General features: G+C 43.7%; 1 protein-coding gene across 1 annotated transcript in view; it reads left to right on the top strand.

Moving 5' to 3' along the window:
• Window positions 1–22,946, top strand: part of SPOPL (speckle type BTB/POZ protein like) — a 58,642-nt gene that overhangs the window by 5,794 nt on the left and 29,902 nt on the right. The window contains exons 2-4 of the mRNA XM_014599582.3: window positions 20,440–20,576; window positions 20,781–20,902; window positions 21,135–21,286. Of these exons, the coding sequence (XP_014455068.1) occupies window positions 20,499–20,576; window positions 20,781–20,902; window positions 21,135–21,286 (352 nt within the window). The 5' untranslated portion in view covers window positions 20,440–20,498. The remainder of the gene's footprint in view (window positions 1–20,439; window positions 20,577–20,780; window positions 20,903–21,134; window positions 21,287–22,946) is intronic.

Below are 22,946 nucleotides of genomic sequence, written 5' to 3'. Positions count from 1 at the left end.
TGCTCAGTATGTGTGTATATTCCAGATACCCCATAAAATATCCATGCCCTAATTAATTCCCCAACTCATGACTGGAACCAGATGTTCCTGTCAAATCCTGGGACCCTCCAAAAATTTATATGCAGATGAGGCAAGGCAAGCTGGTCTGGCTGCATCTCATGGAGGGCAGAGCGACATTCATCATATACAACAGGCAAAGAGAAGTGGCAACAGAGAGATTCTTGGTGAATTGTTTGGGGCCCTGTTTGATGGCGTTTGCTGGACATTGAAGGCTGGTGAAGAAACAGGAACCATTGGAAATGGGAAAGAAAGATACAGCTGAGCTGTGGGAGTGAAGAGGAAGTCAAAATATGGTCAGTTTAGTGGCTCACCATGACTTGAAAGAGTCAGCACTCAGGGAGACTGTACTTGATGGGCACTACTATATATCTTATTCCAGTGAGCTGTACTAACTTATCCTTGTGGTTGGTTCCCATCAGCATGTTTGACCCATATGGGCCATGTTTTGTAGACATACTCACTGCATTTAAATCAAATTTCTATGACTAAGCACATGCTGCATTTGGCAGCAGTTTAATAATAGTATATTTAATGAGGTTTCCTTATATGCAGATGTAAGATGAGGGACTTTTTTCCCCATGCTGGTTGGGGGGGTGAGGGGAGGAACAACACGCACACACACATGCACACCTGTATAATTTGTCCAGACATTGTCCTAAAAGTTCACAGCTAATGTAAAATTGTGCTCTTTTCTGATCAGTGCTCACCTTCCTGAGCCTCAGTCTCACCTAATACTTTTATCATGCCCAAATCTTTGTTGAAGATGGTATGGATTGTTCCACTATCTCGGCCATGTACATGGCTGCTAATCTTCAGGCATTCCTCCTTCTCATCATCATCAGAATTGCGTAATCTTGTTCTGATTTAGTGGCTGCTTTGAGAGATCCTAGTGTTAGCCTACGTTGAGCCATCTATTTTTTTGCTATGGTATATGAAAGGGCATTATCCCACAGTGTTGCCACCATGTCTTCATGGATTTTTTGAGGGACAGGCCCTTTGCATGGAGGTACTTGATCATGATCTGACTTCATTCTTTTAATTTTTTCAATTTTTTGGTGGTTGTCTGGCTTTGACATGTCTTCATACAAATCCTGCCCAGATTTAAAAAAAAGAAAGCAAGAAACGACTAACGAAGAAAATGCATTCAAATATCAATTTTTCGAGCTGTGAAGTCTGTGAAAGTGTTAGGCTGTAGCATATCATTAAGTCAGTCAGGCTAGGTGGTTCTGAATATCTCTCATACATGGCATAATTTTCTCCCTTGGTGTCATAATTTCAGTAGTTCTCCAAGCAACATTGAATGTGCTGTGGTACACAATAACAGAAATTCTTCTTTAGAAAGAAGCTTTTGAAGTAAAACTAAAGCTTGTCAGGCTTTTTTGCCTAAGATAAAGGAAGGAAAATGTTAAATTTTCCCCATCTAATGCATCACTTTAATGTGCTGATTGAAATAAAAAAAATATTCTCAGTTATTTCAGCCCTTAGTTAGTTATGTCACCAAAACTTTTCAGATAAATAGTTTTTTGTGTTTTTTAACCTTTTAGAATAGGGACCATCATTTACTGTTTTAGTGCAGCATCTAGCATAATAAGGGTCTGACCTGTTCGACTATAAGCACTACTGTTGTATAAGTAGTAGTGCTTAGTAAAGTGGGTTCTGGTATTTTTTAATCCTAGCATTTTTATGGGAGCATAGCTCTTTGAGTGACTTGTTGATTCATAATTGCAAGAGAGTAGTCATTGCAAATGGTCACATCGTTAAGGAGCAAGGTGCCTATGTCAGGAGGTCAACAGAAATAGTCATGAAAGCAGTAGATATTTGGGGTGAACTTCTTGAAAACCAAGTTGAACAAAATATGTCTATTAATTTCAGGCATTCCTAAGTGTTTTATAGATGTTGTCTGGTAGACAATAAACTTGATGAGTTAACCATAAGTTTCTCCAAAGAATCAAATAATGTATTGGGCTGTGTTAGTAGGATTACTGTGATTCGAGCAAGGCTGTCTGTTCCTGCTTGATATTGGTTAGTCTTCAATTTGAATAGTGCATTCAGGTCTGGATATTGTTAAAGTAAATGGAGCAAATAAAGTACAAGGAATAGGCAATCTACACTGCCCCCTCCCAAAAGCATGGTTTACTACAGTGAAATGATTTCCAAGAGAACAGTTATTTGATAACACGATTTATTTGAAATGTCCTTTGTTCAGTTACCTGACAAACATGATGGTTGATCTTAATGCTTTTACCTCCATAGTAAACATCCTGTGGTACAGTGGCTTTCAGACTTGTGGTTTGGAAAGTGCAAACTGGTCCAAAGGTATCGCTTCTCCTGATTTCCAACTATTAAATTCCAGGGTGGATAAAAACGATTTTAAAAAATTAAAAATCAGATTTTTTTTTACTTAATAATTTTATTTTTATTTTTTAAGATGCTTTTTTTTTTTTAAAGTAAACTTATAAAGATAGTTTTAATTTAAGGTATGTTAAAGCTAAAATATATCATCATGGAATAGGGATTATAACATCTAATTATATGCTATTTGAGACAATATATTTATGTAATCTTGTTAGAAGTTTTATAAATATGTCACAACAGGCCATGGACTATATTAAGGGCCCAATCTTATGGGGTTCTCAGAGGCTCCTCTATAGATTAGTAAAGGTTAGTGGTGCACCGATTTATCAGTGGCATGTCAGATAGACACCGGTAAAAGGAAAATTAATGGAGGTGCACCTATATGTTGGTCCGATATTGGATCGGTACTGATGTAACAAATTGTCTATATTGGATATCGGCCCAATGGGGCCAATAATTTGGCTGATAAATGCCCATACTGCGTGCAGCCGCAGCGCAGCACAGAGCAGAGCCAGCTCTGTGGAGAGCTGCCTTCAGCTGGTAAGTTGGAAGGGGAAGGAGGAGGGAAGGGGTGTGGGAGGCAGTTCAATGCCCCCCACAGTGAGGGAGGGTTCAGGGGCAGGTGCTGCCCAGCCAGGTGGGGGGGCGAGGGGTAGAAGCGTGGTTTATGGGGTAGGGGCAGCTCCCACCACCGCTTGCACCCCGGGAGGGCGAGGAGGGCGTGTGTCCCCGGATCTTCGTGGTGCTGGGCAGGCTGCAGCTGAGGGTTGGAGCCAGAGCCGGGGCTGTGCAAGGCTTTTCTTGCCGGGCCTGGGCTCAGAGCGGGCTCCAGCGGCGCTGGGAGGATTTTGCAGCCACCTCAGATTTCACCGCAGCTTCACTGCCAGCCCTGTGCCACTGCCCAGTGCAGCCTCGGCTCAACATCCTACATCCATCCAAGCACTGGGAAAAGCCGTGGCTGTCAGGCAGCGGCACAGGGCTGGGAGCGGAGCTGCAGCAAAATTTGAGGTGGCTGCAGCCTCCTCCCAGCGCTGCTGGAGCCTGCTCCAAGCCCAGCCCACAGCAAGAAAAGCCACGCACAGTGCCAACTCCGGCTCAGCCCCACAGCTGCAGGCTGCCACATAGATCCTGGGGCACATGCTCCCCTCCTCCATCTCCACCCTCCCAGGGTGCAAGCAGGAGCTGCCCACACCCCATGAGTAGTGCCTCTGTCCCGCCCCCCCTGCTGCACCCCAGGTGGGCAGTGTCTGCCGCTGCCCCCTCCCTTACCACAGGGGACATTGATCTGCGCCCCCATACCTCTTCCCTCCCCCCTCCCCTTCCACCACACTGCACTTGCCATCTGATGGCAGTTGTATTGGATATCGGATTGGTATCAGCTGATATGCCTCCTTAAATATCAGCTATCCGTATCAGCCCTCAAAATCTCTATCAGGGTACCCCTAAAAATTAACATTATCGGTAATCGGCGTTTTTTGGCCGATGCAGCTGATAATGTCACCAATAAATGCCATGTGCATGCAAACAGCTGCAGCATGCACACAGCCAGGATTGCAGCCTGGCAACTTGGAGAGCAGCCTCCTGCTGGTAAGTCTGTGGGGGTGAAGGGGTGGGGGGGCAGATTGAGGCTCCCACAGCGAGGGAGGGAGTGGGGCATGGGCAGGCACTGTGCACACCCCCTGGGAAGGAATGGGGGCATATGCCACCCCGGATTTGTGCGTAGGGCAGGGATGAGCTGCCTGTTGCTGGCTCAGGGCCAGGGGCTGCTCTGGCCTCTTCCCAGCATGGGGGTTGGGTTCTGGGTGGGAGGGGTACATACAGGGTGGGCTATAGCTATCCCAAAATTCCTTGTAGCCACTCCTGCCAGTGCCATCACTGCTGACCTTGAGTGTAGCCCTGGCCCAAGCTCACCCCCCGCCCCCACCCCCTCTGCTGGGAAGAGGTCAACACAGCCCCTGACCCCGAGCGCACAGCAGTGGGGAGCCATGCCCCCTTGATGAGCCTCCTGTGGCTCTGCCCCGCTCCCAGTGAGGTTGCATTCACTGCCCTGGCTAGGCAGTGCCTGCCTCTGCCCCTCTCCCTCAATCTGCCCCCTCCCCCCCCCCAATTTACAGGATGCTGCTTTCCAAGCTGCCCAGCTGCATTCCTGTAAATTGACCAATATGGCTGATTAATAATCAGCCACTGGTATCAGCCAAGAAAATCTTTATTGGTGCACCCCTACTAAAGATTAAAGAAAACCACTCTTCCCAATGGGACTTAGTTCTCAGTCCAGAGGATCCCATGAAGCATCTCTGATGCTTAGTTTCTGTTCTCAGGCTCTGGATTTGCATCTCTAGAGTGTCACAACCCAAAGGTGTGATTTTTGTTTTTGTGTGTGCTTTGGCACCACTGAATTATTTTCCCACCGTTTGAAGCTTTCTTTGCAGGGTGCGTTTCTTCTTTGCAGCGTAGAAATGCACGTTGCAAGGAGTTCCCGCCATTTGTATTAAAATTCGAGCCCCGTTATTGACTAGTGTTAAAATATTCCCACGTGGCGGCTAGCGATTGGCTTGCTAGCCGTATAAGAGGCTTGAGTGGTTTCCGCCCAAGTTGGAGAACTCCGAGGAGAACCCCGCAAGGGAGGACTCCATGAACATCAGGAGAACTTTGAGCACGCTGCAGAGTTAACCTGCGGCTGCTGATCGATAGACAGATCACCTATCGATTCTTCTCCCCGTCGCCGAGCTCAATCCTTGACGTATCCTTCTTCCCTGCGTGCAAAAAGGACCCACGGAGCCTCGACAACTCCGTGTGAGTGAGTCAGATTTTGTCCGAGTCCCTAAACTGGGGATTTAAGTGGAGCTTTGCCTGGGAAACTGTCCAGCCTACACCGCAACCATCTACGGTGTAAGTAAACAATCTTGAATCAACCATTACGCGTCCGTGCCTAATTCTAGCGTGTCGCCTGCTTTCTCCAACCCAGCGTGCCCGGGCTGCTGGCCACAGCCCGCGGCGCGAAAAAAGGGCCCGGATCGCTCCCGGCCCGCACACAGAGATCATAGGCAGACAAGGTTCTTTGGGTAGGTATGATATCTTTTATTAGAGCAGCTAATTAGTTGGAAAAATTGTTCTTTGCAAGCTTTCGGACACAAACACCCTTCTTCAAGCATAGGGAGAGTTTGTTGTCTCCAGAGATAACATCCTTGTTAACAGCAGTATATGGAGTGGAGAGATAACAGACCTGATTACCCACCCATCAGCCCTATTGACTCTGTGAGTTTGTGGACACACAGTCAAGCCCTTACCTTTCTCTCAAAGTGTAAAGTTTCAAGAAGTTAAATGAATAAAGAATATCAAACAACAAGAATGCATTTTTAGTAGAAAATAATGATTCCTGACCAGTGATTTAAATTGTGATTTGAATCGATTTGATTTAAATCAAATTTGTCCTGTTAAATTCTATTGAAATGTGTTGACACTGGTTTCATGAAAGTAACTTACTGTACAGCTACTCCTCACTTAACGACCGAGTTCCGTTCCTGCGACTCGATAAGCGAGGGGCCGCTCTGAGCAGCAAAGTGCTCCCCGCAGGACCGTGTGCTGGCAGCCGCGTCCCTGGGGCGGGGGGCCAAACTGCTCCCTCCCCCCCCTCTTGCCAGCACCAGGGCAGCATTTGGCCCTGAAGCCAGGGCTGGTGGGAAGAGGATGCTGAGAGAGGAAAGGAGCTGGCACCAGGGAGCAGGAGGGAAGCTCGGCTCCAGCAGGCAGATCTAACCACCGCCCTTAAACCCACCCTCCAGACCCGCGCACGGGGCTGCTCTGCGCCCTGCCGGCTGTTGTCGTGTGGGGCCTGGGGCATCGCGCCTGCAGGCAGGTGGGAGCTGGTGGAGTTGCTCCGGCCCCGGCGAGGAAAGCCCACTCCGTGCGCCCCACCCCACCCGGGCCGCGAGCGTGGGAGCTGTCCACCCCGCCGTGCTGAACCTGCGGTGCACCGTTTCCACAATATAGGTACTGTACTCCTCACTTAACGACCTACCTGCTTAGAGTACCGACTGCTCGGAGAGCTGGTCGTAAGTCCGCGCGGTCGTTAAACAGGTAGGTTGTTAAGTGAGGAGTACCTGTACTTGTTGTGGGGATGTTACGTGATAAATAGCAAGTAGAGAGGGATTCTGCGAGGCAGGCTTTAGACAAACATCAATGCTGCTTTTATTCTGAGGACAGTCATTGCAGGGACAGTCTGCTGATCCGTTATAATGGGTCTTATCCCTGTTTGCAGCTACTTAGAGGCAGAAGAGCTGTATTCATCAGTCAAGGTAGGTAGAGTACATCAATGAAGAGCTGTAAGAAGCTTGAGAACAAGAAAACAACACAGAAAAGCTAAAAAGGGATTCTGTGTTTTATCTTGACATTTGGCTTATGCTTCCAAAATGTTGCTGGGGTGAGCAGTCTAGGCATGCAGACAATAAAAGGCCTCTTGGTCCACTGGTTATTTCGGACTGTGTCTTTGGTCCCCTTTAATAAGATGCAAGTCAGCTGTTTACGTAATCCTGCTTCTTCACTTTGAGATTTTGTTGAGCCATAAGCAGGCAAGTTGAGTAATTTTGTTATGTGACTTTGCTTGTCTTCACATTTGTGTTCAGTGAAACCATTCAAAAATTCTCTTCTCAAACAAAGCCCAATTACAAAACTATATGTTCTACATCTTCCTCTCCCAGGCTGCTGCATGTGAAATACAGACTTAACAAATGTGGCCAGTGCTCAGGAAGTCCGCTTGAGGATCATTAAGAGTGAACCTTTTAATTGTACATATTTTTTCTAGCACAGCAACAGGTATAGTTTCCTCCTCCAGTGGTTTCTTAGCTCCTGCCCCTGACCTACCCTAAAAGGAATGAGACTGGGCCCAAGGAGTGCAAGGATGGGCTTTCTGAGAGAGGCTGAAAATGATTCTTCCAGACTTTGCCAGACCCAAAAAGAAGTTCTGTTTTAGGCTATGTAGGTATGTAATTCGGTTTTGTTTGAGGAGAAGAGTATTTTTTAATAGTTTTTAGGAATATCATCTGAAACCTATAGTCCTTCAGTGGAGCACTTAGAAGTGCATTTAATTCCTGTCCTTCCCTTCCCCCTGTTTTTAAAGGTTTGTTTTTGTTGTAGTCATTTCAACAAGGAGGTTTTGGGAGTTAAGATCTTACTGGGAAGCAGCCATACTTGCGCCTCTCATAACAGAAACATTTTGAAATAAGTTAAGGGATTTTGTTCGGAGAACAAAGTTTCATGTATGTGTTGCATTCCTGCATTTTTGTACTATCATTAAATGACTGTTTTTGGTTCATCAGCGCTATAGTGTGCTTTTTGTAGCAAGATGTTTATTTGCTTTGTTGTCTTGACTCATTAAAATTGTTGCCAGTTTTACTAATTCAGAGTTGAAGCATAGGTGTGGCCCAAACTGAAAACTTGTATAAGCATTTCTTTGCCGCTAAATTCCCTTTGGAATTCTGTAGATTCAGCAATGTTATCCACCCCAAACTATATTTTAAACTTTCAAGTGAAGTCTTAATGAAATAGTGTGTGTGAAGATTACAAGTGTACGTGACGAAAGCAAAATTCTAATCCCATTCAGTCCGAGTGCTATTTTGACATGTTGACATGAACCAAACAGCACGGGTGGGCGAGGGGAACAGAATAGCGTGAAAAAGTGAAAAATGGGTTTTCTTGATTAGTCAGAATCAGGCATCTTTTATTGTCTGCCAGAACAAACTTCAGCCTCTAGCGCGTGTATTAAGGGTGTGCCGATAAAGATTTTCTTGGCCTATACCAATAGCCCATAATTACCAACCATATCAGCCAATGCCAGTTCAATAACCATGGCTCCTACCCGCAGCCCTGCTCCCTGTGCAGCCCATGCTGCTATCCTGGGTAGGCAGAGCAGACCCTCGTGTGGACAGCGATGCCAGGCACATTGGGAGCCTCCAGATTTGGCAGGCTCTGTGCAGCCAAGCTCCCACAGCCATCAGGGAGAAACCGCTTTTGCAAAGGCGCCCTGTGCCCAGTAGACCGGAATGTCCCATGCATGGCGTCTTACATGCAGCCCAATGCCTTCATAGCAGCCCCGATGCTCAGGCACCTGTTGCATGCGCCATGATGCTATGCCATGGCAGTGGCAGCAGGAGCTGGAGCCGGAGCCAGTAACGCTCCCTTTGTTGCTGAGCCTGGTGCCCTTTGACTGTTTTTCAGTGCCCCCTCCTGCTGCTCGCCAGGACCTGTAGTCTTCTGTGGGCTCAGGCTGGTGGAAGGGTGTGGGGACCGGGACTGTGCTCACCAGCTTGCTCCTGGCATGCGGCCATAACTATCGGCTACCAAAAAAAGCCAACAGCCAATAAAAGGAGAAATGACATTATCGGTGCCGATCTGATAGCCAACTGATACATCTGTGAACCTCTAGTGTGCATTTTCTCCTCTTCCTCCTCCACTTTTGAATTTTCTTTCTAGAGCATGGGAGGAGAAGATTAATCTCAAAATCAGTTAATAAATTTACATAGTAATTTCAGTGGAGTATATCCTGGGGTCTGAAAGATCCTTGAATAAAATGTCAATACTGTAGTATAGTATATCAACCGATTGGATCAAATAAGAGAGATATGAATAAAGGACTGTGGCTCCTGAATTTTAATCTAGACTCTTGCGTTGTCTTGCTCTTGGCTGCAGGATGCTCAACCTGTTTCATTTCCTCAGCTGTTAGAGGGGTCATACTTCACAAGTTTTGTGTTGAGGTCTGTATAAAATGCTTTGTTGATTAGATGGGTGGTATAATTGTTTGAGGTTAACTGGGGTTAACATTCTCTGCTAAAACTGGTTTGTTTTGACAGTCTTTTGGGGGTGCTGGCAGTCAGTGCTGCTACTTCATGCTTTGCTAGCTTGTAAAAACATGACTTTTGGAGTCAAAGAACTAATACCTGGAGTTTATCCCCCCATTTCCTATTGTGTAAGTATTAGTTGTCATATTTGGGCCAGTACTCTTGTTGACTGGCCCAACAGGAAAACCAGTTAAACAATGGATTTATATTACATTATCGGTTAAATCAATCTTGCTAAATTTTGAGAGAAATGTTTTTGTTTTTTTCTTGGTAATATCTTTTATTGGACCAATTGGGAGAGATTGTAGACAAGCTTTCAAGTACAAAGTGCCCCATCATGTCCACACTAACATTCCAACTCTACTACTTGAAAAGTGTTATCATTCCAGGTACTCATATACTTATCCACAGTTTGCCATTATGGTTCTTGAAATAAAAATGTAATGCTATATGTCTGTTATGTTGTTTTGGGGAGCATGGCTTTCTGCCAGAATCCTTAATAATAAAATTGAATTAAATTGAAAAATTTAATGCTTTGCTTACCTATTTAAAAACCAAGTTACCAAGCAAAGAAGAATTGTCCTAAACTGAGGTACGTTCTTGGCCACTGAAAGTAGATTGGTAACATTTCATGCAAACTCCAAGTTGTGGCATGCTTGTAATGCAGAGTGGTGATGGTTACAGCTCCACTATAACTTTTCTATGGCAAAATAGCTTCCATAGAGAACAGTTTGGCATAGTTACCAAACCTTACAAATTAAACACCACATATGAAATTGTCACAACCCCCCTCCCCCCCCCCGAAACAAACAACACCCCCCAAAAAACGTGTTCTGTGTATGTGCACTGCAGTACAGAGAAAGCAAAGTTTGGATTTTTGAAATGCAAGAAGTCTCCTTTTTTAAGCACTTTAAACTTGATGAGCCCTTAGTTGTTTATAATTCATGGGTGTTGACATGCAAAATAGTTTCCTTGGAGTAATTTTCTAGATTTTTCTCCATCAAAAAGGGTGTATGCAAAACGAAGGTTGCATATACATGTTCAAAAAATCTGGGAGAATTCTCCCAGGTTTTTTATCTTGGTAGAAAAACCTACCCAGAGCCGCATTACAGACATTCGAATCCTGAGGCCCTGAGGAGTGAAAAGCTTGCAGTGCTGATTGGCTGCCTCTGATTGCCCAGGATCAGCCTGTGTTGTCAGCATGTACAGACTTCACTCTCCCAGGAGAAACTCCTGAGAGTGATTTTTAACCCTGGTTGTTCCCATGTTGTTTTTCTCCTGGCGCAGCCATTTTTACTTTGGGAGGAAAAATACTGCATCTAGGTATTTTTACATCAAAATAACATGGATAAAATAATGATGAAAATTGCAAAGAAAGCACAAGAAAAATAACATACTAAATCTCCAGGCTTTACCTTCAACACACATGTGGATGTTGGAGGAAGGGAGTTCTCTAGCAGTCCCTCAGTTGAACTGTAATATCTGCTTCTTTTGAAAAAATTCTCATCTGGATCCTCCCCAACATTTTATTGTCATTACCTTCAGTGGTAATTGCCTTTGCTCTCTGTAATGAAGTATGTATGTTAATGAAGTATGTATGGAAGTGTAAAACAGACTGAGCTTTCTTCTGTTCCCCATCCCCTCCTCCTCTGCCCCCCCCCAAAGGCCTTAAATTGATGTTTGCTTTATTAATACGTGCCAGAATGAGAGAGGAGAAAATAGCATTTTAAAATTAGATGTTCTTATGATCAACAGGTAGAAGTGAACTGTGCTTATTACCAGTACCACCACTTTTAATCTAATCTTAACTTATAAATTCAGTATAAGTAATGTCAGTGACTTGGTTAAAAATAGAATTTTAGGGGGTTTATTACAGTAAGTTCACCTATTTACTATATTAATAAAGGTGAACATGCATCCAGTAATTATTAAACTAATCAAACTGATTCTAGGTCAGAACATGTTTTAAAATTAATACTCAGTTTCTGGTATTATTTTTTTATAAATTGACAAGCTTATATTCCAGAATTGGCAGCCTTTTAAAACTACTATAAAAACGTGATTTGACTTGCTTGCTTTCTCCTAATTTTGTTGCCTTCGTTTTAGTGAGACTGAAAAAAATTAAATGTCATGGGATAATACATAGACTACAATTAGTAACTGAAAGAAAGATTTGTATCACCTGTTAGACAACTAAATCGGAGCTCCAAATGCTAGATGTGTGTGTTTCATCAGATTTTTCCAACAAATTAGATCTTGACAAAAGCATTTTGTCAGCTAAAGTGGATAGAAATTTAACAAAACATGTTCTGCTGCCTTGATTTTCAAGCAGAAGAAAGTCTTGTCAACTTGAGGCTGTTTCACTTGCAGTGCTCTGCTCAGGATCTGGGTCATTGGACGCATCTGAGTGTTCAGTGCAGTATGTTGTACATAATTCTAAACACGTTAGGAAAGAAACTGCAAAGATGGAGAGGAGGCAGAAACAGATAAGGGAAAGAGTAAGACTGGTGGCATAGAAACAGAATAAGAAACTGAAGCCTCTATAGACATACAAGTCAGCTTGAAATTTATGCTTGTAGCCTATCTATGACTCTACATAGCTCAGTATGGAGTAAATACTCGGGAGGTTAGTCCATACTGAGCTCTGCGCTTCCGTAGTTGTTCTGTTAGCAGTGTTTGAGCTAGCTATTTTAAATTTAGCTCGGGTACATCTGAACTACACTGCAGTGTAGACATATTCCTTAATTTTTTTTCCTGTCTTGTAAAGCTGATACTCCCACTCAGAACCCAAGACTTCCTATTCCTAATTTATCTAAGAACTAACTATCTTATTTACAATACTGTATACACTTAAACTTTGAAATATTCATAATTTAAATGGAGTGTGTCTAATATGTAATGAAAATGTCAATTTGAACCATACTACGCGAATTAAAATTTATATTGATGCTTATGCTGAAGTAAATTGTGTCCCACGTTCAGATGTGTAATTTTTCTTATTTCATTTTAAAGCATTATTTTAGAATTATTTTCTTTTCAGTCTTTTCTTTAGAGAAACAAATCGTGATATTGAGCAAATTGAAAAACTGCCTAACCTTAATAGACTTTACAAATACATATTATTGAGTAAGTGCAGCATGTCTTTCAGCAGGAAATGTAGTTTAATATCATTGTATATAGAGGGAATGCCGTTTAACATTTGAAACAAAAGAGCAGCTAGTTAATCCTGGTAATTAGATGCAATAAAATTACATCATATAGTACAATTTGTTTGTTTACAGGAAAAGAAGGCCTGCTAACTGCTTTTATTTTAATGAGACAATCTTGCCATCAAATTTGGATTTTATTTTTCCAATAGCAATATTTAATACATTTATTTTTATAAGCAAGTGGTCATCTTACAAGACAGACCATTAAGATAATGGCTCTGTGGAATAAACCAGTCCCTAGTCAGTTTAACCAGTTACTGGAGTTATTACCTTCATATGTGAGGCAGTATCCAATGACATAGCTGCTGCGCAGGCATATAACTATGTTTTTCCACTTTTAATCTTGAAGTACCTTACAAACGTTAAATTTCTCATGCCTATTTATGCTAATTGTGACTTAGCACGGTCTGGTCTGCCTTTACTACATAAGCAGCGTCAGATCCTGTGTCTAGTAGATCCAATATTAGAGCAATAAAAAGATAACTAAGTGACTTACACAGCAAGGCCAGGTTCCTGGGTGCATAAATGTTGTGCTACTTCCTTCATCTCTAATTGCATACTCGATCTCAGCCAATAATTAGAAGCCATATAACTTTTAATCAGTCCATTACCAAAACCCTTACTTTCTCCCCATCAGTCCATTTCTCAGATAGGAAGTTTAAAAAATGATTGATTCACACTATAGACAATCTTATAAAATCAAAATTCAGTTAAGCACTTTAATTATGGGAACTGGGCTACTGCCATATAACTGGAACATTAATTTGAACGAATTTGCAAATTTATTGGATGGGAGGGGGATTTGTATATACTTCAGATTAACAAATCAAAGGTTCATCTTTGTAAACATGGATATTGGATTCTAGTTCATATCTGGTTTCTAAATTTAGGTTCAGTATTTAGCAGGAATTAAAAGCAAGAGTTGTTGTAACTGATTAATGTATATCCACAAACCTTCAAGAATTTGTCTGCATTTTTTTTTTAACTTCCATCAACAAAACAACAAAAATGTCAATAAATAGTCATTTTATAATTCTCAGGTATTTTCAGTCCCTTTTAAATGTAGGGAAAATATTGAGACCACACAAAAATATTACAAACCCTACAATTAAGGCTTTTTGCTAATACTTTAATTTTTATCAGTTTTCCTTTGACTTCTAGATTATTCATAGATGCTAGGGTCGGAAGGGACCTCAATAGATCATTGAGTCTGACCCCCTGCATAGGCAGAAAAGAGTGCTGGGTCTAGATGACCCCAGCTAGATGCCTATCTAACCTCCTCTTGAAGACCCCCAGGGTAGGGGAGAGCACTGTGCGGGCCGGGAGCGATCCGGGGCCCTTTTTCTGCGTCGGGGGCTGTGGCCAGCAGCCCGGACACGCTGGGTCGGAGAAAGCAGGCGACACGCTAGAATTAGGCACGGACGCTTAGTGGTTGATTCAAGATTGTTTACTTACACCGTAGATGGTCGCGGTGTAGGCTGGACAGTTTCCCAGGTAAAGCTCCGCTTAAATCCCTAAGTTAAGGACTCGGACAAAACTCTGACTCACACAAAGTTGTCGAGGCTCCGTGGAACTTTTTGTGCGCAGGGAAGAGGGATACGTTGAGGATTGCGATGGGGAGAAGAATCAATAGGCGATCAGTCTATCGATCAGCCAGCCGCAGGTCAAATCTCCATAGAGGCACTCTGCAGCGTGCTCGAAGTTCTCCAACTTGGGTGGAAACCACCCAAGCCTCTTATACAGCCAGCAAGCCAATCGCTAGCCGCCACGTGGGAATAAACAACCAATAGTGGGGCACGAATTTAAATACAAATGGCGGGAACTCCTTGCAACGTGCATTTCTATGCTGCAAAGAAGAAATGCACCCTGCAAAGAAAGCTTCAAACGGCGGGAAAATAATTCAGCGGTGCCAAAGCGCACACAAACAAAAATCACACCCTTGGGTTGTGACAAGCACCACCTCCCTTGGGAGCCTGTTCCAGACCTTGGCCACTCTAACTGTGAAGAAGTTCTTCCTAATGTCCAGTCTAAATCTGCTCTCTGCTAGCTTGTGGCCATTGTTTCTTGTAACCCCCGGGGGCGCCTTGATGAATAAAACCTCACCAATTCCCTTCTGTGCCCCTGTGATGAACTTATAGGCAGCCACAAGGTCGCCTCTCAACCTTCTCTTGCGGAGGCTGAAAAGGTCCAGGTTCTCTAGTCTCTCCTCGTAGAGCTTGGCCTGCAAGCCCTTAACCATACGAGTGGCCCTTCTCTGGACCCTCTCCAGGTGATCCACATCCCTCTTGAAGTGCAGCGCCCAGAATTGCACGCGGTACTCCCAACTGCGGTCTGACTAGTGCCCGATAGAGGGGAAGTATCACCTCTTTGGATCTATTCGTCATGCATCTGCTGATGCATGATAAAGTGCCATTAGCTTTTCTGATGGCTTCGTCACACTGATGACTCATGTTCATCTTGGAGTCCACTAGGACTCCAAGATCCCTTTCCACTTCCGTTCCACCTAGCAGGTCATTTCCTAGGCAGTAGGTATGCTGGACATTTTTCCTCCCTAGGTACAGCACTTTGCATTTCTCCTTGTTGAACTACATCCTGTTGTTTTCTGCCCACTTGTCCAACCTGTCCAGGTCTGCCTGCAGCTGTTCCCTGCCCTCCGGCGTATCCACTTCTCCCCACAGTTTTGTGTCATCTGCAAACTTGGACAGAGTATACTTCACTCCCTCATCCAAGTCGCTGATGAAGACATTAAAGAGTATCGGTCCAAGGACCGAGCCCTGCGGGACCCCACTGCCCACACCCTTCCAGGTCAAAACCGACCCACCCACTACGACTCTCTGGGTGTGACCCTCTAGCCAATTCACCACCCACCGGACGGTGTAGTCATCCAAGTCACAGCCTCTTAACTTGTTCACCAGTATGGGGTGGGATACTGTATCGAAGGCCTTCCTGAAGTCTAAGTATACGACATCCACCCCTCCTCCTGTGTCCAGACGTTTCGTAACCTGGTCATAAAAAGAGACTAGATTAGTCGGGCATGATCTGCCTGCTATGAACCCGTGCTGATTTCCCCTCAGCATAATTTGTCCTGCTGGGCTCTCGCAAATGTGAGCCTGGATAATTTTTTCAAAGACTTTGCCAAGGATGGAGGTGAGACTGACTGGCCTATAGTTGCCTGGGTCCTCCTTCCTCCCCTTCTTGAAAATGGGGACAACATTGGCCCTTTTCCAGTCCTCCGGGACTTGGCCCGTGCACCACGAGTGTTCAAATATTCTCGCCAGTGGCTGTGCAAGGACGTCAGCCAGTGCCTTCAGTACCCTCGGATGGAGCTCATCCGGGCCTGCCGACTTGAAGGCATCCAGTTCCTCCAAGTGACTCTGCACCATCTCAGGGTCTACGCATGGAAGTCTGGCGTCTTGCTGCTGCCTCTCTACCATCCCAGTGAGAGACTTGTCTTACCCCTCACTTAGGAACACTGAGGCAAAGAACTTGTTGAGTAGTTCAGCCTTGTCCACCCTGTCTGTCACCAATTGCTTCTGCCCATTTAGTAGGGGTCCTATTCCTCCCTGGGCCTTCCTTTTACTCCCTATATATCTAAAAAACAATTTCTTGTTATCCTTTACTTGTTTATTATATTAGTTCCTGCACTGTTAGCTGCAGTAACAGTTTAAGCCTATTATGGAATTTACTCAATTAGAAGGTGAGGTTCCGCCCCACCCTTTTAACATCAAGTGGGGAAAGCTTCTCACTTTACAATTGAGCATGGGGGCTGGGGGAAGCAGCTGCTGTGGCTTTGGCCCCAAACTGCCAGAGTTGGAGCCAAAGTTGCAGCTGTCACCTGCCCCCCGCCCCCCCCGCACACCCTGACACTCCCCCCCCCCCCAATGTCTCCCTCGCCCTTCACCGTACTCCTCCTTACCTTAGATACATACTGGCAGGCTCCATCCCTGTGGCAACCTGTGGCATGGAACATGGCTTCACGCTGGCCCCATAGCAGCCATTGCAGGGTGCTGGCACTGTTGCTGCAGGGCTGGGCTGGAACGGTGGTGCCGGTTCCGTGCTGCTTTTAGGAGGCCAAACTGGAGCTATGCTCCAAACCACTTGAAAAACTGGTGGGTGGGGGAGGAGGGAACTGCAATATAGAAGGTAATAAGCTGCTTATTAGCAAGTCCCTGCTGCAGAATGGTGCTGTGAGTCTGGTTCTTCTAAAAAAATTGAAAAGTTCTAGCATGAAAAGCTTGCATTCAAAACCTGTTCAAATTGTGAAAGTTATCACTGGCTGCGCAAACTTTATACCATAGCCACCCTTTCCAGCGCTGCTGCTGCCTGCTCTGACCCTGCCTGCCCCAGGCACAGCCTGGGTCCAGCCCCCCTGCCGGGAAGAGGCCAGTACAGCCTCCATCCCCAATGCGCAACAGCAGCTTGCCCTTGCCCCATGCACAGATCCGGGGGCACATGCCTCCCTCGGGGTGCGCGCATTGGCAGGAGCCACCCTTCCCCCACACCCCCCAAAAGAGCTGCAGCTTGATCCTGTGCCCTGCCTTGCCCCAGCTGTGCAGCGCCTGCCCCAGCCCCACTCCCTCTAGCATTGTGGGGACCTCGATCTCCCCCACCCCACACCCTTCCCTCCCCTGTGTCCCTTCCCCCCCACAGACTTACCAGCCAGGTGCTGCTCTCCAGGCTTCTGGACTGCATTCCTGACCTCATGCATGCTGCAGCTGTGCACATTCATGCAGCGTTTATTGGCAATATTATTGGCCACATCAGCCAAAAAAAGCCCATTGCCAATAATGTCAATTTTTCCTTTATTGGTGCTGATATGATATGGACCGATGTATCGGTGCACCTCTAGAGGTGACTAGTGGCGTTTTCCAGGAGACTGATTTTTGCTTAATATTTTCTTAATGTTTTTACAAATGTTAGGCATATGCTGATGAAATCTGTTGATGATGTGAAAGTGGGAGGCATTGTCTATACAGATTATCTATAAATGTCGGATTTGTTCAGTTTTGGGGATGAATACATAGTTGCATTTCAAATTAACTACCTTGGATATAGGTTCTGTTTCTGCATAAAGGAATGAAGTATAATGATATTCCCTGTAATTAAAGGAACCTACTGGCTGTTGAAAGCCCCTGGTTACATATAGCTCTGTTTTAAAAAGTTATATTATTGCAATAGAACTTTAGATGGTCTTGCCTGTAATCTATATTTAGTATTTATGTATAGCAAAAATAATTTATCTTAAAAGCTTCATGTGTCATTGCTCCTTTTTAGATAGGTAAAATCAAAAACTTCAGAGCCTTTGGGCATGTGAATAATCACCTGTCAAGCTTCACTTCATAAATGTGAAGCTGACTGGGTTTTGTTTTTTTTTCTGGAATGCTCATAAGGTGTCTTAACACCAGTGACAGGCCTAGTGGAAGCTTTTATTTGTAGTTCAGTTATAATAGCAAATGATGCTAATGGCTTTATTTGGTATTAGGCTATGGAGATTCATTTGCAAAGTAGACTTATCCTGCTCCTGCTAGACACTGTAGAAAGAGTAAGTCAATGGCAATCTGGAGAAGTTTCTGTGATGCAAAGGAAAATTTCATTTTGCTGATGTACCTTATGTAAGGAAAGCTAGCTGTTCCCTTCGCTAACACTTTCAGAGCTGAAGAAAAGCATTGTGAGGTGGAAGGAACATGACAGCAAAGCTATCACATTTCTTTTAATTTGCCTAAAAGAAGTGGCAACCATTAAGACTTAATAGAAATCTTCTTACAAGTATAGTGGAGGGCAGGCATAGGAAAACTTTAAAAACTTGGTGTTGCATCTTTGAGGGGGGGAAAATCCATATTCTTTCTTTTCCTAGTTGCCAGTGTCATCAATAAGACTTCTTCCCACACCCCCCCCCCCGTGCAATAAGTATAAGTAATTATTGAATGCAAATCTTATTTTACTCGCATTTAATAACTTAATCCAAACTGTAGTCGTATTCCTTGTGACCATGTTGATACAAAATATATGTTCCCCCCCACAAAGTTTAACCACATTACTTTATACATTCTGGACTGCAACAACTTTAAAAAATGGGTTTGGGACAAAATTGGTAAGATTTACTTCATTTGTCTAAAAGTTAGACAAAAATGATAGCTCTGACTAAAAATTCCGAGGAAAAATCAAATTATCTGATATGAACGGGCATAAAAATGTTTGTCGAAGTTCAGAATAACAGCTTTGCAAGTCTATAAAAAAAATTGTAGTCAATTAATAGCCAGCTACTAGAAATATTTTATCAGCATGGCATGTGTGTACTCTTGTTTAAGTGATAGGTTACTTAAGGCACGTTCATGATATGTTAAATGCATAAAGAATGTTTTAGAGTCCCTATTTCCTCTGATTCTCATATAATAGAGGAAAACGTGATTCTGAAAAGTTACCAACAATGGTGGGACTTAAATCCGCCCCAGGATCCTAAAATCTGGATCATGGGGCTACTCATGGGGTCAGTCCAGACTACAAGGAGCCTCCTGGACTGCGTCTGGGGCAAGTGGCAGCATTTAGGGGAGGGCAGGGGGAGGATTGGTAACTGTTGCCCATCAGGGATCCATTGCTGGGAGCTATTCCAGGAGGCCTGTGAGTCGGAAGAAATAGCTCTATAGGCTAGATCTGGTCCCTGGATTATATATTTGATACCCCTGTCACAGAAACTCCCAACCACATGAATTATTGTAGTCCCCTACTTAGACATATATAATGCTGCTGTTAATTATGGCTTCTTTTGTATACAGATTTAGAATCTGATTTGTATCTTTAGTACTGATTTGATGAGCAGCATACTAGCTTTTTTTATTTTCCTTTCTCTTTGACCTCTTATCCCTGGCTTACCTGGAGCAGTTTATGGTCCTACGAGCATCTTTGTTTCATGTTATCATTATTAACATATTTATTTGAATACAAACCGAGTCCTCTGCATTCGATATAGGTGGAGGGGGGAGGAGATTTGAGTGCAAGGGGGGATAGTCAGCTGCTGCTCCCCCACACCTCAATGCACGTCTGTCCCACGCTGCCTCTGCACCCCTCCCAACCCCAGTTACTGTCCTCCATTGTGGCAGTGCCGTGCATGTATATGGGTAGTGGCAGCAGCTCCAGCTCTGAACCCATCCTAGGGCGGGGGCATGGGGCTGCCACTTCTGCAACTGCTGCTGCCTGATCAGGCAGGAGCCCAGAGCTAGAGCAACAGTAGAGGGTAAGCAGCTGCAGAGGGGCAGGCAGCAGTAGGGGCCAGGTAGGGAGGACAGGTGGTAGGGGGTACATGCACCGGGCGTGGGGGGATGGGGGGGCTGGAGGGCAAGGGCAGATGTTGACTCCTGGTTTCACCTGCCCCCCCTGGCACTGCTTTCCCTGCTGTAGCCGGGGGGGGGGGGTGTGAATTTAAAATGACTTTCCAATAATTACAATTCTATACATGGAAAGTTATAACAAATTAATAAGTTTTTTCATGTAAAGAATCTAATTATTGGGGGACCGGGTTGTCCTTACCCAAATGCAGGATAACTTTGAATTTAATATGGTCTTCTTCTTTTTTTAGTTCCCATGATATATTTTCTTACTTTACAAGCCAAATTAATAGATCCTAAAAGAGGATATATAACATGATTAGAGTGGTTACTAATTAGCCATGGTATTTTTTTTTTAAATAAATTCATTTTGAGCCACCCTTCCCAAGGTATGAAGTTAAGTTATAAAGCTGAATATTTCATTATGATCTCTCTCTTGCAGATCTATGAATAAAATGTGGTCATCAGTAGGTATTTGGTGCTGAACTTGGATCTATTTCAAAACTTCTACCTTCTCTCACCTATTTGAAAAACCTGAGTATTTGACTTGAAACAATAGCTTAACTGCCAAAGTGTAATACTCATATTAAGTGGGCAGTGGGGAAGCAGCCTGATTTTGGTAGTCCCATTTTATTAATTATAATCATTATATTTTTGTAGAAAAATTACTGAAGTTTCGATTGCTACCCTGATGCTGTAAATCTGCAATAAAAGTGGCAATGTCGAGGGTCCCCACGCCTCCACCACCTGGAGAGATGTCCAGTGGACCCGTAGCTGAAAGCTGGTGTTATACACAGGTAAATTGGACAAACTGCAGTGACTGGGCTTTTCCTATTAGAGGACCTGTCTGTCAGAATACATTTTTCTCAAAACCAAACAGAACTTTGTTGACAGTCTCATAGGTAGAGGGTAATTTATGTAAAAAAAAAAAAAGTGAATTACAAATTAAGTAACTATATTGCATTTGTACTGATTTTTTTTTTCATATATCTTTTGTTCAGGTTAAAGTAGTAAAATTTTCCTACATGTGGACCATTAATAACTTCAGCTTTTGCCGAGAAGAAATGGGTGAAGTTTTAAAGAGTTCTACCTTTTCATCAGGGCCAAATGATAAAATGAAGTGGTAAGGTGGTTGTGCTTTCAACTTTGTATTGTCAGTTCTTTGTGGCTCCTTTAAATTTGTGTTTTAAAGTTCAGTAACAAATTTAATTGTTAAACACTGAATCCAAGAAGCCTTTTTTAAAGGCTTATAATAAAAAGAGTGTTTTTAGAATGGTATGGTTTCTTAATTTTATTCTGTGTCTGGTTTTAAAGTTTAAATCTTTTAAATCTGTGCCTATCTTCCTTTTTTTCAGGTGCCTGAGAGTAAACCCAAAAGGTTTAGATGATGAAAGCAAAGACTACCTGTCATTATATTTGCTTCTAGTCAGTTGTCCAAAAAGTGAAGTCAGAGCAAAATTTAAATTTTCCCTTCTGAATGCTAAAAGAGAAGAAACAAAAGCAATGGGTAAGTATAATCAGAGTTAGCCTAAGCCAGTAAGGAAATCCTAAAGAAATTAAACTCTAAAATGAACTTGTTTTAAGACTAGAAACATTTTTAATGCAGAGTTAAGTTTTTAAGTGTTTGTATAAAATACTCATAGGATTAGCATTAAAATAAAATAAAAAAGTTTCCACACCATTCTGAACATTGAGCTATGCTAATTCTGTTAAACAGCATAAATCACAGCACAATGCTTATGGCTGCCACTGTAGATCCAGTTGTATTGTCTCCTGGCTCTTGCAGTAGGTTCTGTTGTGCATAATGTTACTACAGTGTTTTGCTTTTTAGTTTTTCTTCTTTTTAATAACAATTGTATTTGCTTCTTGTTGATTGAAGTGGCATGCGCTAATGCACACCGATTTGATCTCAGCAGTTAATTTGTTACGCTAAAATGGGCATTTTATTGGCAGCTCTTTACATGGCCAGAGAGAAACTCTGAATTTTCTCCCCTTTCAAGTTGCAGCATAAGATTGAATCGGGCCCAAAACATTTTGGGAGGTTTATTTTATTTTCACCTTGCTTTATGAGTCTTTACTCTTTGTGTTTTCAAACACTCTTCCACAACCATGTTCACGATTGGAAGCCTTTTTTTTAATGGAAATGTAGAATCTAATGGAATTATGAGATTGTAGGACCTGGAGCTTATAACAAAAACACTAAACATAATGAGATTCTGTGCTCTGCAGCAATAAGTGCAGTTAATAAGTGTTCAAAGTGTTTTGAATGGCTCCTGAATCACTTTAACCCTGATCCTGCAGACATATATAAGTGAGATTTTGCATAGATGAGTAGTCATGATGAAAAAATATATGTTCGACCCCTCTTTCACATGTAAATAGCAATAAAAAAGACTGAGTTCAGTAAATCTACAACACCCTTGATATGATATACCTCCTCATACTTACTCTAATATAAAATGACCGTGAATATATGACCTCCCCAATAATTGGGTTCTGTATATGGAAAACTTATAAATGTGTTCTAATTGTCCAGGTATCGAATCTAAAGTACTGGGAGTTGTCTTGAATCCTCCCTGCCTTACTGCTGCAGCAGGGAAAGCAGTGACTGGGGGGGCGAGGAAAGTGGGGGGGTGGGTCAGGTGGCTCCTTTTTCATCTGCCTTGCCCACTTCCCCCTGCAGCCTTCTTGCCACCTGCACCCCTCTCCCCCAGCCCCTCCCCCCCAGTCTCTGCTTCTTCCCCTACCTCCCAACTCTCCCCAGTTTCTGCCTCTTCTCCTTTTCCTCCCCCTTACTGTCTGATGCTGCTCAGAGATGCTACTTGGGCTGCTCCATCCTGGCGCACAGCCCATAGAAGCCCTTGCTTGGCCATGTAGCAGTGCCAGTGCTGCTGATTGGCTGGGCAAGGGAAAGAGTTTCTGTGTGCTCCATGCCCCGGAGAGACTGCAGCCCCAGAGCTGGAGCTGAGTTGTGCTTGACAGTAAAGTGGGGGGAAGGGAGTGGGCAGGGGGTTGGGGACAGAAACTACAGAAGAGAAGTGGGTGGGGAGGGGCAGAAAGCTGCTGTGGTTCTGACTCTGGCCCCAACCTAGGCTCAGGACCAGTCGGAGCAGGAGCAGCCACCCACTCTCCCCTTCGCATGGTATCCAAATGTAAGACATGGGGCT

The sequence above is a fragment of the Alligator mississippiensis genome, chromosome 4 (assembly GCF_030867095.1).
Source record: "Alligator mississippiensis isolate rAllMis1 chromosome 4, rAllMis1, whole genome shotgun sequence".
NCBI classification, from domain to species: Eukaryota; Metazoa; Chordata; order Crocodylia; family Alligatoridae; genus Alligator; species Alligator mississippiensis.
This window is presented reverse-complemented; position numbering and strand designations above follow the sequence as displayed.